Source organism: Triticum dicoccoides, chromosome 6A (assembly GCF_002162155.2).
Source record: "Triticum dicoccoides isolate Atlit2015 ecotype Zavitan chromosome 6A, WEW_v2.0, whole genome shotgun sequence".
Taxonomy (NCBI): Eukaryota; Viridiplantae; Streptophyta; class Magnoliopsida; order Poales; family Poaceae; genus Triticum; species Triticum dicoccoides.
Window position 1 is genome coordinate 516,846,826 of NC_041390.1, and position 18,524 is coordinate 516,865,349.

An 18,524-nucleotide genomic window follows, 5' to 3' on the forward strand; every position below is an offset into this window, starting at 1 on the left:
GTGAAAAAGTTTCAGGCTGATAAGCTCGAACCCAAAGCGGATAAATACATCTTCATAGGACACCCAAAACAGTTGGGTATACCCCCTGTCTCAGATCGGAAAGCAATAAGGGATTGTTTCTAGAATCGGGTCCTTTCTCGAGGAAAAGTTTCTCTCGAAAGAATTGAGTGGGAGGATGGTGGAGACTTGATGAGGTTATTGAACCGTCACTTCAACTAGTGTATAGCAGGGCACAAAGAGTTGTTCCTGTGGCACCTACACCAATTGAAGTGGAAGCTTATGATATTGATCATGAGATTTCGGATCAAGTCACTCCCAAACCTCGTAGGACGACAAGGATGCGTACTACTTCAAAGTGGTACATAATCCTGTCTTGGAAGTCATGTTGCTAGACAACAATGAACCTACGAGCTATGGAGAAGCGATGGTGGGCCCGGATTCCGATAAATGGCTCGAGGCCATAAAATCCGAGAGAGGATCCATGTATGAAAACGAAGTGTAGACTTTGGAAGAACTACTTGATGGTCGTAAGGCTGTTAGGTACATATGGATTTTAAAAGGAAGACGGACAATGATGGTAAATGTCACCATTAAGAAAGCTCGACTTGTCGTTAAGAAGTTTCCCGACAAGTTCAAGGAGTTGACTACGGTGAGACTTTCTCACTCGTAGCGATGCTAAGAGTCTGTTGGAATTATATTAGCGATTACTGCATTATTTATGAAATCTTGCAGATAGGATGTCAAAACATTGTTTCCTCGATGATTTTTCTTGAGGAAAGGTTGTATGTAATACAACCAGAAGGTTTTGTCAATCCTAAAAGATGCTAATAAGTATGCAAAGCTCCAGCAATCTTTCTAAGGACTGGAGTAAGCATCTCGGAGTTGGAATGTATGCTTTGATGAGATGATCAAAGATTTTGGGTTTATACAAAGTTTATGGGAAACTTGTATTTCCAAAGAAGTGAGTGGGAGCACTATAGAATTTCTGATGAGTATATGTTGTTGACATATTGTTGATCAGAAATGACGTAGAATTTCTGGAAAGCATATAGGGTTATTTGGAAAGTGTTTTTCAATGGAAAGCCTGGATTAAGCTACTTGAACATTGAGCATCAAGATCTATAAGGATAGATCAAAACGCTTAATGGTACTTTCAAATGAGCACATACCTTGACATGATCTTGAAGGTGTTCAAGATGGATCAGTCAAAGAAGGAGTTCTCGCCTGAGTTGTAAGGTATGAAGTTAAGACTTAAAGCTCGACCATGGCAGAATAGAGAGAAAGGACGAAGGTCGTCCCCTATGCTTAAGACATAGGCTCTACAGTATGCTATGCTGTGTACCGCACCTAAAATGTGCCTTGCCATGAGTCAGTCAAGGGGTACAAGAGTGATCCAAGAATGGATCACAGGACAGCGGTCAAAGTTATCCTTAGTAACTAGTGGACTAAGGAATTTTCTCGATTATGGAGGTGGTAAAAGAGTTCGTCGTAAAGGGTTACGCCGATGCAAACTTTGACACTAATCCAGATTATTCTGAGTAGTAAACTAGATTCGTATAGTAGAACAATTATTTGGAATAGCTCCAAATAGAACGTGGTAGCTGCATCTAGGAGATGACATAGAGATTTGTAAAGCACACACGGATCTGAAAGATTCAGACCCGTTGACTATAACATCTCTCACAAGCATAACATGATCAAACCCAGAACTCATCGAGTGTTAATCACATGGTAATGTGAACTAGATTATTGACTCTAGTAAACTCTTGGGTGTTAGTCACATGGGGATGTGACCTTGAGTGTTAATCGCATATCGATGTGAACTGGATTATTGACTCTAGTGAAAGTGGGAGACTGTTGGAAATATGCCCTAGAGGCAATAATAAATTGATTATTATTATATTTCCTTGTTCATGATAATCGTTTATTATCCATGCTAGAATTGTATTGATAGGAAACTCAGATACATGTGTGGATACATAGACAACACCATGTCCCTAGTAAGCCTCTAGTTGACTAGCTCGTTGATCAATAGATGGTTACGGTTTCCTGACCATGGACATTGGATGTCATTGATAACGGGATCACATCATTAGGAGAATGATGTGATGGACAAGACCCAATCCTAAGCCTAGCACAAGATCATGTAGTTCGTATGCTAAAGCTTTTCTAATGTCAAGTATCATTTCCTTAGACCATGAGATTGTGCAACTCCCGGATACCGTAGGAATACTTTGGGTGTGCCAAACGTCACAACGTAACTGGGTGGCTATAAAGGTACACTACAGGTATCTCCGAAAGTGTCTGTTGGGTTTGCACGAATCGAGACTGGGATTTGTCACTCCGTGTAAACGGAGAGGTATCTCTGGGCCCACTCGGTAGGACATCATCATAATGTGCACAATGTGATCAAGGAGTTGATCACGGGATGATGTGTTACGGAACGAGTAAAGAGACTTGCCGGTAACGAGATTGAACAAGGTATCAGGATACCGACGATCGAATCTCGGGCAAGTATCGTACCGCTAGACAAAGGGAATTGTACACGGGATTGATTAAGTCCTTGACATCGTGGTTCATCCGATGAGATCATCGTGGAGCATGTGGGAGCCAACATGGGTATCCAGATCCGCTGTTGGTTATTGACCGGAGAACGTCTCGGTCATGTCTGCTTGGTTCCCGAACCCGTAGGGTCTACACACTTAAGGTTCGATGACGCTAGGGTTATAAAGGAAGTTTGTATGTGGTTACCGAATGTTGTTCGGAGTCCCGGATGAGATCCCGGACGTCACGAGGAGTTCCGGAATGGTCCGGAGGTAAAGATTTATATATGGGAAGTCCTGTTTTGGTCACCGGAAAAGTTTCGGATTTTATCGGTAACGTACCGGGACCACCGGGAGGGTCCCGGGGGTCCACCAAGTGGGGCCACCAGCCCCGGAGGGCTGCATGGGCCAAGTGTGGGAGGGGACCAGCCCCAGGTGGGCTGGTGCGCCCCCCACCAAGGCCCAAGGCGCAAGGAAGTGGGGAGGGGGGGCAAACCCTAGGGCAGATGGGCCCTAAGGCCCACCCTGGTGCGCCTCCCCCTCTCCCCTCCCCTTGGCCGCCCCTAGATGGGATCTAGGGGGCTGCCGCCACCCCTAGGGAGGGAACCCTAGGTGGGGGCGCAGCCCCTCCCCTTCCCCTATATATAGTTGAGGTTTGGGCTGCCCAATACACACGAGTTGCTCTCCTCTTGCTGGCACAGCCCTACCTCTCTCCCTCCTCGTCTCTTGCGGTGCTTGGCGAAGCCCTGCTGGAGTACCATGCTCCTCCACCATCACCACGCTGTTGTGCTGCTGCTGGATGGAGTCTTCCTCAAACCTCTTCCTCTCTCCTTGCTGGATCAAGGCATGGGAGACGTCACCGGGCTGTACGTGTGTTGAACACGGAGGTGCCGTCCGTTCGACACTAGAATCTCCGGTGATTTGGATCACGACGAGTACGACTCCTTCAACCCCGTTCTCTTGAACGCTTCCGCATAGCGATCTACAAGGGTATGTAGATGCACTCTCCTTCCCCTCGTTGCTGGTTTCTCCATAGATAGATCTTGGTGACACGTAGAAAAATTTTGAATTTCTGCTACGTTCCCCAACACTTTCTTCTTTGTGGCGACAACCAACGTGAGGTTTGTGGTTGCAATCGACGAAAAATGAGAGGTGGTTGCAACCGCGGAAATCTATGGTGGTTTTTATCATCTGTAGCATGATTTTTTTTCAACATATATTTTAAATATTATTCTAGTGAGGTAAACACCCACGACCCATGAATTAACTAGTCATGCTAAAAGAGCTCCCCGACTCCTCCTAACGTGTGGTTCAATGATCCACCGATATCATACCTCTTTCGGTTATGACGTAATATACTCTCTATTCCATTCTAGATTCATCCTAAGTTGAACTTCTTCAAATTTAACAGAGCTTATAATTTTTCTACTAATAGCTACAAAAGTAAGTATAAATGCTTACACATTTTTTCCAATACTTGGGTCAAATTTAAATAAGTTTTACTTAGGACAAAGTTGGAACTTCAACTAGTTTAAAAATGAGGAAGTAATTTTTGTTGAACTAGCCAATAAAGAGGCGTGTTAATGTAAAACAAGGCAATATTTACCTTTTTCTGGACAACATGGTTTACCCTTTTTGGGTGAGAGAGAGAGCGGAATTAGTTTTTTTAGGGGGTAGAAAGACCTTGGAGCAAATTCTACGAAGCAGCCGCGTGGTGCAAGTTGGGCTGACATTACCATGGCTAAAATGGCTTCTCCTGCCCCTGGTTATGGGCCAGGTCAAACCAGCCCAAGTTACGCCCACGCATCAGAATGGCCATCTCGCTCACGCCTCCCCCTCTCTTCTTCGACTCTTCCCTCTCCACTCGTTCCCCTCCCCACCGCCCACAGCCCCACGTCCCCGCCTGAACGCCGACGCCGCACACCGCTATCGCCCTGGGACCCAACCGCTCCGTCCGCGCGCACGAGCGCCCCTTTCCGCCGCCGCACGGAGCGCGCGCTCCGGCGACTCCTGTGAAGCCACTGCCCTCCTCCGCCGCTCCAGTTCCTCGATTCTAAACCCCTAGAACAGTGAGCACCACCACCGGAGCACCGGGTACTCCGGCGGCTTCCCATTCTTCGCGCAGCTGCGCAACTCCGCACCGCCTCTCTCTCCGGTCCTCCCCCGCCGCAATAGCACGCTCCGGGTCTTTCACCCCCGCCCCGTTCGCTCTCTGGAGCTTAATGGTATTCCTCCTGGCGCTTCACGAACTGGGCGCTGCTGGGGTCACGAAGGGTGTCTGCTGGCCGGCCGGCGGCCGCCCCAATGATCGCCCCCTCCTCTGCGCAATCATTGCTTAAGGTATTCCGATTCGGACACTTCCCTTGTTACCTTACTGAAGCTGGACCCCCTACATTGCCTGAAGTGAGGTCGCCCCATTTCAGGGTGGCAGCGAGAGCCATCTAGGTAGGGCGATCTCCTTAGAGTTTCGGTGGGGGCGCTCCAAAATGATGTGCTCCAGAATGAGGTATTGTTTTGTGCATATCTATCTTTTTCTGCTACTTTGTGTCAGCACATGACTAGCGAGTAATGGTGGGGAAATTAATCGAATTTGTTTGAGTTGCAGGTTTAGGAATGCTCTTGGTTCTCGGCTCTTCCGCTGGTGTTCACGTGATAAACACACGTCCGTGCGGAAGCTGCTGGAGGTGGATGGGATATCAGAGAGATCAAAGCTCCTCAACAAAGTATGCGAGTTCTTGTGAATTGGCTGCTGCAACTTGTTGGTTTTAACCTCAGATTTTTGCCATGCATCAATATTTAGTTTGTTTTTGTCTATTTCATCTCTTTACACATTCTAGTCCTAATATAATTGTTTTACTTTTCCAAGTCCTCTAACCAATATTTGCATATTCCTAGTTTTGATGCCATGTGTAGCTTTTGATAATCAAAATTGTTTCCTTTTGTGCATGGAATTTGTTAACTAGAGACCAGATCCACATATTATGAATTAGAAAAGGATTCATTCTTTGTTTGCCATGCTTTGATATTATATTATGACTTGCTATCGTTGTGGCTTTCCTTAAGCTCATCGATGAATCTATCCAGTGGTCCCTGATTTTTTTCCCATTTGCGTAATTGTCTGTTTAATGCTGCCTTTCACCAATTTATACATGACATTGATATCATATTTTTTATCGACAAATAAATGGTGAGCATACTCTGAAATATGTATCTATGGTCGCAGGTGCCTGTTTTGATGGGCTATAGTAACACACAATATTTAATGGAGCAAGAAAGAGTCCGCAAAGAATCTGCCACGGAGTTGATCAGTGTCTTGAAAGAAATTGATTTTGCAGAAATTTCGGCTAAATTCCCATGCATAAAATTCGGTGATTCATCACCAATTGAACTATATGATGATTCTGCTGGTATGGAGTGCAAAGAAACCATGCTTTCTGGAAACCTCACGAATTTCATCCTAGAATCTGGTGGAAATTTGGAGACAAATCGTGAATTTGCTGACAAGTGCCACCCATCAGGTCCATCTCCAGCGAATGTAAATGATCTTTCAATCAGTGAAGAGAGTTCTCTCATCACTCGGCATATTTCTGGTGAACCAGCAGTTGATGGGGAAGTTTGCCCCGAGTCATTAGCTGATGCTACAACTGCTGATGGTAATGTCTTGGACAAAAGTAAAAGGTGTTTGCCTGGAGAACCGGCAGTTGTTACAGAAGCTTGTCCAGAGTCATTAGCTGATGCTACAAGTCCTGATAATAATATCTTGGACAAAGATATAAGGTCCTTGCCTGGAACAACTAGTAAGCAATATCGTAAGCTAGAGGACGGTGGTTTCCATACGGTAACAACAGAAAGCCACTTCACTTTTGTGTTATCTTCAAAAAATTATGAAATTCTTCACATTTGATTTGTTTCTTGTTATAGATCCGCAAATTGCTGCAGCATTTCCCCAGGACCTATGCAGATCTACAAAATCCTCAAGGTCTAATAGAAGATGGGCAGTACATCATGTTCTTTGGAACTGTTATATCTTCCAAGTAATTCTATATTTACATATGAGAGGTTTTATTGATATTTTCTTTGGCACCAAAGCCACATGTTAACTGTGCTTCAATCGAGGCTCATTGACATGTGGCATGCGCCGTTGTCCTGGTTCACTTTACAATAGCTGTCTTCATGCCCTTTGGATCATTAGTACTGCGTATATTCATCAATGTTTGATAATTAAGCCTTTATTGATTTGGAACAAAGTAGTAGAGCTGTGACACTATGGCAACTTTGTTCCTCTTGGATGTAGCCCTTCATAGTTATAGACATAGCATAGTTTATGACGTGATAGAGCCATACAATTCATGTGCATGTCGAATAAAGCTTAGAGAAATAATTGGTATTGAATTTGTCAGGTCTCTTAGACTTGGGCTGCGCTAGGCATTTGCATCATCCTGATTGAGCCATTTTGGCATATCTTGTGGTTTGGCTATGTGCATTTGGTAATCCGCGGAAAGGGGCATAATATTTGCTTCTTGGCTAACAGTAAAAGCATAAGAGGTATATAAGATTGTGTTGCAGTGTAGGGCATTTATTTCGCTATACTCTGGATGTAGTTACAAAATAGGGCACTAACTTTTGTCAAAGTATTTATAACAACAGTTTATAAAGTAAGTTCAGCACAATACAAAAGTGAGCAAGTGCAAACTGACCCAGTGGTCCGTAGTCCGTACAATAGAGAAATTTAGATGAAGAACTAGCATCAGTACACTATTTCTGAAGTCTGTACGGCAAATAGGTAGAAATGAGTTCATAAAAATTAAAAATTGAACTGGTAAACTCGAGCATGAGCAAAGAACATTGAATTCATAAACTTTTATGTTGCATTTTCCTTTCATCATCTGGGCACGACCTTGCCAACACAAGTTGATAAATCAACTAGTCACACCGCCAGCTCTTTAGCTTTATTTTTTATTCCTTCAAATTGGTCTAACAATTCTCTTTCACTATCAATGATTGAAATATTTTCAGACATTTTAGCAAGCTTAATTTGTAGTGCCACTCTAAGGCAGAGAAGCTGTGTTACATCATGTTTGTTAAAAATGTCGCCTGTGACCTTGGTCTTGCTAAGGTAGCAGTGTTTAGTCTACTACGGCACAATTTAGGAACTTACTACATGATGAATATGTTTGTGTGTGCTGTGTGCAGGAAGCAAATTCATATCTAGGTGCGTGGGCCAAATGGATGCTATATATATATATATATATAAAGTATATTGTAGATGTTGATTGCTGAGAATGTAAAAAGGCAATCAATTTTTTTTTGACGCGTTAAAGGCAATCAATTAGGTAACATAAAAATGAAAAACAGTACTCCTTCCGATCCATAATAAGTGTCGCATCTTTGAACAAAGGGTTGAACTAACCTTACTTCAAAACTGTGACACTTATTTTGGATCGGAGGGAGTATTTCATATTATCGGAAATACCCGCTGCTTCTATATGTTGACATATATTTGGATAATTATGTCATGCTGATTTAATTGGCTGTAGAATTTCTTATCTGGCTACCGTTTTCCTTCATGTAGAAAGCAGCATGTATTTTAGAATATTTTTCCCATCCTTGTTAATATTTTTTATCTCTCTCTCTCAGGGGAGTCAGGATTAGAAGTACTTTAGGTTTCGTTGAGGTTGTTGTTGGTTGTTCAATAGTTGAGGCCAAGTTAAGCTCTTCAGATGTGAGTTGTAACTCTGGAGCAGAGCAAAAACAGAGGATTCATTTGCACCTCAAGAAGTTTTTCAGTGGCCAACGTTTCTCTTCTCAATATTTTCTTAACTGTATATCATCAAAACACAAAGAGGGGGATATTGTGTATGTCAGTGGTAAGGTTGGTGAGCAAAAACATTTCTCTGTTACATTCCACTTGATGATCCTTTCTGCTGGTGCTTCCTGTACACTGATGCATGTCTGCAGCATGGTACTCCCTCTGTAACTACATATAAGACGGTTGAACTGCAAAAACGTCTTGTATTTAGTTACAGAGGTATAGTATTTTTTTTCTGAACCACTGTTTGATAATGTTATGGTATTATTGCAGTTCTAATAATGGTGTCTCTTGTGTTTGTCAAGTACCAGGGTTAATGTCCTGTATATGATTTATACGTTTGCACTGATTCTGAACGTGCAGGTCAAGAAGGTACTTTCTAGTGGGCATTATGATTTGAAGGAGTACACTATTGACAAGCTCGAAGAAGAGGAGCAACAAAGCGCCCTGCTTGATAGGAAACCATATCCTATATATCCATCAAAAGCGGGACTGGAAGCACGTTTGCTGGGACAGTCCATCTCTAGGTCAGTACAAGCTTTGTGTTTTCTTTTGGTTTCTAAATGGTTGTTGAGATCTAACTTATGCCCCTCTTAAGTCCACAGTTAGTGTGATTATATTTCTCATCAAATGTGCGCCAAACTATTCGTTCATGTCACCAAAGTATAGTTCAGTCAACTGAAATGAAATGTGAAATAATGTGTTGGAATGTTGATTGTGTTTGTCATGTAGAACTGGGTTTTTGGTCACCACATTAAGTACAAGGAGGAGGCAGCGGCTTGATCCTCAAGTTTGGAACTTTGGATCCATACCAATCTCTTTAGTTTATTTCCAAGTTTGTTAGTGTAGTGCTTACCCATCCTTCGGATTTGATTTGAACTTTCCTTTTCTCAAACCCTCTAAAAGCGGATACATTGTAACCAACTTCTGTCAATCAAATAAATCCTGAAAGATATTAGACTCGGCGCCCTGGGCCAAAGCGGGCACATCAGGGCTTAGTGACACCATACCACAAACCTGGGATGCACATTAATTCACTGTTTTTGTTCACCATTTGTTCCTCTTAGGAGGGTTGTAACTCAAACTCTACCTTTTCAATGAAAAGAAACGCAAATGTCTCTTTGCGTTTTCTCGAAAAAAAAGCACACGTGACAGTATTCTTGAAGTTAAATAGTTGATTCTGGATTAAAATGGGAAGAGCTAAATATATAGAGGTGCATAACTTAGGTTATGTTGATACTTTAAGGGGTGACTGCAAAACATAAAATACGAGCCACCTTGACCTGTGTGGAATGCATGTAGTTACTCATTATTTCCTTCTGGCTATATAAGAGTTTCAAATGTTTACAGGGCCTTGAAGATGCTGACTCCAGACATTGATCCTATCCCTCCTGAGGTTCTCACTGAGTTCAACTTGGCAAATCTGTTTGATGTAAGGAGCAATGCCACTAATTATACTTCACATAACGGGGTTACTTCTATGCAGTACTCCACAACTGTGTGGACATACATGTCATGTTGGGTCGCTCTCTTAAGTGATGCAAGACATGCCCTTTTTTATCTCTAGTTTTGGAGCTTCCAGTTGTGGAACTGAGCAACTTCTGGACCAACCAATAACTGTTGTAGCTGTATTTTATCTATTCAAACTTTTATTATATTGTGTGCCTTGTCATCTGCCTGCCCTCCTAATACTTTCCCTGTTTATCAATACCATTTTTGGTCGATGTTAGGCTTACATGGGGATTCACAAACCTAAGAATCGAGATGAAGCTGATTTTGCTCGCCGAAGGCTTATATTCGATGATTTCTTTTATCTCCAGGTATCATTATATATTCAGTAAACTGCCTTGGTCAGACGACTTAGTTTTTTAGTGCTACTTATGATTTGGATAATGTCATCTTCTTTTGCTAAAGAAAAATAGTTAATTTTGTCAGTATTTCCCCTTCATCAAACCTCAATGTAATAATCAAGATTGTAATCTAATTATGGTGCCATCTCTGCAAGATCTCCTTATACCTGTCTAGAAATTTCAGTATAATTTGTATGCTTGTTCAGTTAGCAACTTGCTAGACGAAGCTTAATATGTTTGGTTTGATTATGTTGATTTGAAAACGCATGAATGTTAATATCTGTGTGATTGTAAAGTTTGAGGGAGTCTTTTGTCACTTTCAGTTCATTATTGTTGTTCATGATACATTGGTTTTCGTAACTGTGCAAATGTACATGTGCCAGACTGCCAGTAACAAAATCATTTCTTATTGTTTCAGCTGGGAAGACTATTTCAAATGCTTGAAGCAGTTGGTACACGGGTTGAAAAGGAAGAATTGCTATATAAGTGTGAAAATCATGAGTTAAATGCTGTTGGTGTCGATCAGTGGTCTCCTCTGGCCAATAAATTGTTGAAGTCTCTCCCTTATTCACTTACTGCTAGTCAACTAAATGCTGTTAAAGAGATTATATGGGATCTCAGAAGACCAGTTCCTATGAACAGGCTCTTGCAAGTAATTATTTGCATTCTTCTTGGTTTGTTAACTAATTTTTTTGTTCTTATTTCTGGACTAATTCATTCTTCCAACTGTTTCAAAATATAGGGCATGCTTGCACGTAGAGCAAGAAAACACAATGACTAATGTACCCCCAATTATTATATTTTTAGTGCTTTATTCAAAGCATGCATGTAGGGAATACAAAGTAAAAACTGGACATTTATTAGGTGTATAGATGAAACTACACACTTACTTTGCATTGGAATATGGAACATTCCTCATGTCCGTGAACAAGAAATATGCCCAAGTTTTCAAACAGTGTAGTGAGTTGCTTGATAGAACTGGTTAACTGCATCATATTTTTCTTCTCAGTCTTGTTTGTGTTTGAGAGTTTATTTGGAGTAGTTGGCCATAAACATTTCAACTAGTGTTTTATCCCATTCATTCCCACCTTGCCTTTTTATGTTTAAATGACCAGTATACATTACACATCCTTCTGTTTCAAATTCTAAATGTGATACTACAAAACGCCTGTATTTATTTGTGTACAAGCTCTCTGTTTTATCAATCAGAGATCTGTATAAGAGTTTTTTTGTATGCTAACTACAAATGTACTACTCAAACATATTGAAGCTTGTATGAATATTTCTACAAAGTCATTGTTTTTGTAACAGGGGGATGTTGGTTGTGGTAAAACTATTGTTGCTTTCCTAGCATGTATGGAGGTTGTTAACTCAGGATTTCAGGTACACTCTTCAGATTTGACATCCTTCTGTACTGTTATTACAACATGCCAAAGGATTTTTTTATCAATGATACCCATACATGCTAAATCCAAATGGGACATATAAGAAAAAAAGATTATCATCGTGCTTGTGGTTCTTTCTTTATTCAGGAGAGATTTGTCTGGTGTATTAACCTTATAATTTCTTTTTGTAGGCTGCTTTCATGGTTCCAACTGAGATACTTGCTGTTCAGCATTATGAACACCTGACTTCATTGCTGGAGAAGTTAGATGGAGATGAATGCAAACCAAATATTGCCTTGCTAACTGGTTCAACTTCCACCAGAGAGTCGAGGATAATTCGGAATGCAAGCCATTATCCCTAGTCCCAACACTTTTCAAGTTTTGACACTGCATATTTTTCATATCTTTACGTGTGTTATACATGACAGGGTCTCAAGACTGGAGAAATATCAATGGTCATTGGAACACACACCTTAATAGCTGATAAAACTGACTTTTCAGCTTTACGTATCTCTGTTATAGATGAGCAGCAACGTTTTGGTGTTATCCAACGAGGAAGGTTCAATAATAAGGTAATATACTGACCACTTTTATTCACTCAATTATTAATCATACATGTAGTTTCTGCGTGTTACTTCATTCCTGTACTGAGATGCAATTTCTGCAATTTGGTCATGGACTTAAAAAGGAACCATACTTATCATGGAGTTTGTTTGTTGATACATTCATGTCGTTTTTGCATGCATTGTTTCGTGGTAAATAATGTAAAAAAACATGGAAAAGATAATCAGCACTTTCCTACTGAATTTGCTCCTGTTGCTCATTTTCTGCATGCACATGCACTAACGAGCATATTTATACATAGAACAATAGAAGGTGCCCCCACCCCGCTGCAAATGCTCATTTTCCCAATAGAACATACTGTTTCATATTTCTGACCTTCTGCATAATTTCTTGCAATGACTATGATATCCTTTTATGTATTAGTATATCAATTTGTCAAATAATATCAGATTTAAATTTACATCTCAAATACTGATGTGGGAGACTAGTCCTGCCCTCCGGAATTTGCCGAGAACTTGAGCATTTGAAAAGCTCCAGTCTCCAAATACCATGACCTGAAAAACAGTTTTGTGCTCGAATTATATATTGCCTTCTGTCTGTTGCCTTTGTTGCATCCTATGGTCAATTTTGTTGTGTATGCACAATTTTTTTAATTTAAACTTACTACATGATTGTGGTCCTTGTGCCTTGTGGATGCACATCTACTGTATGCTCTCATTTGTCCAAGGAAAATTTTGCTGATTACTATCTCGGTTCGAAAACAGACGTCATCCTAGAATACAAGCAGTCAATTTTCTCAGACTTTTCGCCACTAATATATGTAGATGCAATAAAAGATTAACTTAATTACATGAAAATCATTTTAGTAAACCTATCATCAAAAGTACTTGCATATCATTATGTTGTTAACATAACACCAAATTAGAAATGCAAGTGTAACAAGAGAACAAAGGTAGTTGTTGCCTTTCACTAAAAAAGAAGGTGGTGGTGAGATCCAAATTTCATTTGTTAATTTCTGCCATCCTATTTTCGCTTCAAGTTTAACAAGATTAGCATTTTTGTTGCTAAGCCATCTTACTGCAACTTGTTACAGCTGTATACTTCGTCTTCAAAGCTGAGTGATGAAAATACAAGCGAAGATGCGGCTTCTGATTCTGAAACATTTATGGCTCCCCATGTTCTTGCTATGTCAGCTACCCCAATTCCAAGAACACTGGCTCTTGCTTTATATGGGGATATGTCTCTTACTCAGGTACTTATTACAGATGCATTGAGTTCTCTAAGTAATTGCTAGTCATCCAAAACCTTTGTACTTCACCAAATTTATTTGGGAACACATAGTTTTAAAAGTGTTTCTTGCATTACTGTTCTCATTTCTCACCGGTATTTGGAATATTTACAATCAAAACCCACTTCTCTTATAGATTACAGATTTGCCTCCAGGAAGGCAACCCATAGAAACTCTTGCTCTTGAAGGAAATGACGCTGGGTTTGAAACTGTTTTCCAGGTGATGACGTAATTTGCTGTTGGATATAGAGCTTTTTTTTGTTCTGTCTTTGTTGGCACTGCTCAGTCTTTTCTTATATTCTTTTGGTCTGCGTCGTGCAGATGATGAGGGATGAGCTTATGGATGGGGGCAAAGTGTATCTCGTTTATCCTATCATAGAAGAATCAGAGCACCTACCACAACTTCATGCTGCCAAAGCCGATTTTGATTCGATAAAACAGAAGTTTGAAGGCTATCCATGTGGGTTGTTGCATGGTCGCATGAAGGGCCCAGAGAAGGATGAAGCTCTGGGCAGTTTCAGATCCGGGGAAACGCGTATTCTCCTGGCAACGCAAGTTATTGAGATCGGAGTGGATGTTCCTGATGCTTCTATGATGATTGTCATGAATGCCGAGAGATTCGGAATGTCTCAGCTGCACCAGTTAAGAGGGCGGGTCGGTCGCGGGGGAAAGAAATCCAGATGTGTGTTCCTGTCCTCCACTTCCAGCACATTGCCAAGGTTGAAGGTGCTTGAAAATTCATCCGACGGGTTCCACCTAGCTAACGCCGACCTGGTGATGCGTGGCCCTGGCGATCTACTTGGCAAGAAACAGTCGGGGCATCTTCCCGAGTTTCCAATAGCCAGACTGGAGATTGATGGGAGTATTCTGCAAGAAGCCCATCTTGCTGCGCTAGTAAGCTGCCACTTCACCCAAACCTCCCATTTCCTCTCTTCCTTGACTTGCATTAACTTGTTTGCTACGAACCTGTGATGCAGAAAGTTTTGGGAACAAGCAACGACCTGTCGATGTTTCCACGTTTGAAAGTGGAGCTCAGCATGAGGCAGCCGTTGTGCCTTCTGGGAGATTGACCTCTCCTGTTCGTGGAACCGACAATGCAATGCGGTCCTGCGATGACGGCATGTTTCGTATAAGGCATCCTAGTGTGCATTGTATTGAAACTAGTTCTGGTGGCAAAGCTGGCATGGCCATATGTTGTCGGGTGCAGCAATGCTCGAAACCTGTTGAAAGCTGCGTATATTGTGCGATCAAGACATGGTTAATGGCGAGATGGTACTTCTAATTTAGGCTAATTTGTGTTTGCAAAGAAATTGTGAAATGCCATCTTTTTTAGAGGATGTTTCACCTTTTTTGAGGGAAAAGGAATAGCAAGAGAGCTTAAAAACCATTGCGGCCATGGTCGGAAAGAAAAAACATTGCTCTTCTGCCTTATACGAAAAAACATGCTAATTAGGAGGCAGCTCTGAAGAAGGATGGAATCGAGCTGCGCTTCTGCCTTTCTCTGTTTATCTAACTTCCACCACCTTACTTTGCTTTAGTCTTCTCTACTACTTGAAATACATTTTGATTTCAAGTAAACGAGAACACAATTCAGTAGGGGTGCGTTTGGTTACCTGCATCGTTTTCTGCCCCTTTGCATACTTGACCCAACTTGGTTAGCTGCATCGTTTTTTGCCCCTTTGCATACTTGTCCCAGTTGGGTTTGGTTGAGCAAATGCAGGAAAAAGATCAACATCTGCATGTTGATTGGTTGTCTGCATCCCCTTTAGCTTGCATGTGTCGAAACGGAAAGCAGGTTGTTTGGTTGCGGACTTGTTTTATGGGAAACATAAGTCCGGTTGTTTGATTACATCCAGGACAATTATGTGGTAACCTCCTTGATGTGAGGTTACCAGAGGCACACATGGGTAGCTAAAACAAAAGTAGAGCAAGTAGAACAAACTTAGGCACACATAAGTCTTAACCACACGTAGAAATTTAACATAGTACGATAAGTTTTAAACGAAATTGCATGGCATAATATAGTCTTAAACCAACGACCAACAAAGGATGGGCAACGGGAGCTCTCTAGGTGGTGAAGGCGTCATCGTGCTTCTTGCACTTGGCGACCACCTTCATGCCGTCATCGTTGAAGACGACCACCTTCATGGTGTCTGGGGTCGGTAACTTGAAGGTCACCATGTACTCGATCATGATCTGGTGAACGGCGGCGAAGGTGGCCCAACCCTGATCAAGGGTGACCCTGTCGTCGATCACCCTGACCATGCCCTCCATGCGTAGCCGGTGTTCGTCCTGATCTTGAACTTCGTAGGGACGACCGGGAAGTGCTTCGAGATTTCCAGAGGCAATGGCAGACTCTCTAGCTTCGGAGCAAGGATAACCTTGCATAAGTGGCTTGGTCATGAATCCTCATGTTAGTGCATGTAGTTCCTCCGCTTAACGCTTGGGTGATCCTACAACGGCACATCAACTAACGGTGGCACGACCTCCTTGCCCTTCTCCAATGGTGGCACGATCTCCTTGCCCTTGTCAGACTGCATTATGAACAACACACAGTTCAAAGGTCAGCATTCATTTCTATCGGCCTAACACTCCTATATTAACCCACACTACTTACCCAGCACCGCACTCAAACCCTCCCTGTTTCACCACCCCTCCTCTTCCACATCTATGTTTCACCACCTCTCCCTCGCCATGAACTCCAACCCCAACCCTTTCCTCTGGGGCATTGGATGGATGGCCTTCTTCCTCGGGTGCTCGCTCAGTGACCGCACGGAGTTCGAGAACAACATGGAAGTGTGCTCAAACTTCAGCAGCATCGAAGACATGCACAAGGAGGCCGACGCCACTGTGATTAAGGAGGCTATGGCGGATGAGCTGAAGACACTGATTCCTGACCCAGAGAAGGGCACAATGTCAGTGGACATCCTGCGATGGGCCATGAATTAGGCAGACTCCGACGACGCTGGACAGTTAACAAGATGGGCCAAGTACAAGGAGTACAAGGCGCCTCAAGACCAGCGCGCCGCAACGTACTGGACTAGGATGTTGGTGTCGCGGAGGACAACAACGACGAGGTGTAGATGGTGGCCAGGGCGTCGGCGGCAGGCGGTCGTGTAAGACCCATCGTTCTTGACGAAAACTGTGAGGGCGAGACTACGGGTGCTGCGGTGGTGGAAGAAACGAAGATGGTGTTGAAAATATGCCCTAGAGGCAATAATAAAATGGTTATTATTATATTTCCTTGTTCATGATAATTGTCTATTGTTCATGCTATAATTGTATTAACCGGAAACCGTAATACATGTGTGAATACATAGATCGTAATATGTCCCTAGTAAGCCTCTAGTTGACTAGCTCGTTGATCAATAGATGGTCGTGGTTTCCTGACCATGGACATTGGATGTCATTGATAATGTGATCACATCATTAGAAGAATGATGTGATGGACAAGACCCAATCTTAAGCGTAGCACAAGATCGTGTAGTTCGTTTGCTAAAGCTTTTCTAATGTCAAGTATCATTTCCTTAGACCATGAGATTGTGCAACTCCGGATACCGTAGGAATGCTTTGGGTGTACCAAACATCACAACGTAACTGGGTGGCTATAAAGGTGCACTACAGGTATCTCTGAAAGTGTCTGTTGGGTTGGCACGAATCGAGACTGGGATTTGTCACTCCGTATGACGGAAAGGTATCTCTGGGCCCACTCGGTAATGCATCATCATAATGAGCTCAATGTGACTAAGGAGTTAGCCACGGGATCATGCGTTACGGAACGAGTAAAGAGACTTGCCAGTAACAAGATTGAACGAGGTATGGGGATACCGACGATCGAATCTCGGACAAGTAACATACCGATAGACAAAGGGAATTGTATACAAGATTGATTAAATCCCCGAAATCGTGGTTCATTTGATGAGATCATCGTGGAACATGTGGGAGCCAATATGGGCATCCAGATTCCGCTATTGGTTATTGGCTGGAGAGATGTCTCGGTCATGTCTGCATGGTTCCCGAACCCGTAGGGTCTACATACTTAAGGTTCGGTGACGCTAGAGTTGTTATGGAAAATAGTATGTGGTTACCAAAGGTTGTTTGGAGTCCCGGATGAGATCTCGGACGTGACGAGGAGTTCCGGAATGGTACGGAGGTGAAGATCGATATATTGGACGAAGGGTATTAGTGTCCGGAATTGTTCCGGGGGTACCGGGTGACGACCAGTGTGTCCGAAAAGTGTTTCGGAGGCCCCGGCAAGCGTTGGGGGGCCTTATGGGCCAAGGGGAGGGGGCACATCAGCCCACTAAGGGGCTGAGCGCCCCTCCCACCCCATCTCACGTAACCTGGAGAGGTGGGGGCGCCTCCCCTAGGGTAGCCACCCCTCCTGGCTTGGGGGGCAAGTTTCCTAGGGGTGGGGGCGCTGTAACACCCCCACTGTCATGCTGCAGTAATCCCCTGTTGATGGTGCCATGTCATCACACTACTGTTGCTAATACTCACTTGATCCAAATCACTGTTCATGTTCAAACTCAAATTCAAAGTCAAAAATTCAAATTTGCCAAACATCAAAACTAAAATGTTCAAAGTGTGGCAAATAATCAATGAGTAATTGTCATGTTGGAACCAACCTCTTTTGAATTTCCAAAATGCCCACGGGAATTAATTCAGAGCTCCAGCAACATTTAAATTGGCCTTTTCAATTTCTAAAATTATTTAGGCAACTCCTTTTGCCCCCAAACTTTTTGTTCCATCTCAAGGAATTGTGTTAGTTTTATGTGCCAAGTTTTGTTCAAAACAAAACTCGTTTGGTACTAAAAGAAAATGCAAAACAAAGCAAATAAAAAAACAAAAACAAAAAGAAAAGGGAAAGGGAAAAGTCAGAGGGAGAGAGAGAAAGCCCCTGCCCCACTAGGCCAAACGGCCCAGCTGGCCGTCGGCCCACGCCAGTCAGCCCACTCCCCCTCCCCTGTCGTCTTCCCCTTCCTCCTGTTCGACCGACCCGCGCGAGCGGTCGCCGTCGAACCCACTCGTCGCCACGTGCCTCGCCGAAGAGGGGATAAGAATCCCCTCCCTCCCTGTCGCCTC

The 18,524-nt window shown here is 42.7% G+C and overlaps 1 protein-coding gene across 1 annotated transcript; it reads left to right on the plus strand.

Annotated features, from left to right (window-relative positions):
• Positions 1-4,387: 4,387 nt before the first annotated feature.
• Positions 4,388-14,826, plus strand: LOC119317618 (ATP-dependent DNA helicase homolog RECG, chloroplastic-like). Its single transcript, XM_037592102.1, has 17 exons — positions 4,388-4,883; positions 4,967-5,049; positions 5,149-5,266; positions 5,767-6,381; positions 6,465-6,577; positions 8,181-8,415; positions 8,716-8,879; positions 9,703-9,784; positions 10,083-10,172; positions 10,621-10,854; positions 11,514-11,585; positions 11,779-11,931; positions 12,016-12,159; positions 13,245-13,403; positions 13,576-13,659; positions 13,761-14,333; positions 14,417-14,826. Exons 1-17 carry the CDS (start codon positions 4,848-4,850, stop codon positions 14,507-14,509), a joined length of 3,048 nt encoding a protein of 1,015 aa, XP_037447999.1. The 5' UTR covers positions 4,388-4,847; the 3' UTR covers positions 14,510-14,826.
• Positions 14,827-18,524: the final 3,698 nt, after the last annotated feature.

Excerpts from the sequence above, each read along its gene's own strand:
- LOC119317618 (XM_037592102.1), top strand. The coding sequence starts at position 4,848 with ATGATCGCCCCCTCCTCTGCGCAATCATTGCTTAAG. Across the intron at positions 5,050-5,148 it reads ATGATGTGCTCCAGAATGAG|GTTTAGGAATGCTCTTGGTT; the intron begins GTATTGTTTTGT and ends TTTGAGTTGCAG. Across the intron at positions 6,382-6,464 it reads AGGACGGTGGTTTCCATACG|ATCCGCAAATTGCTGCAGCA; the intron begins GTAACAACAGAA and ends TTCTTGTTATAG.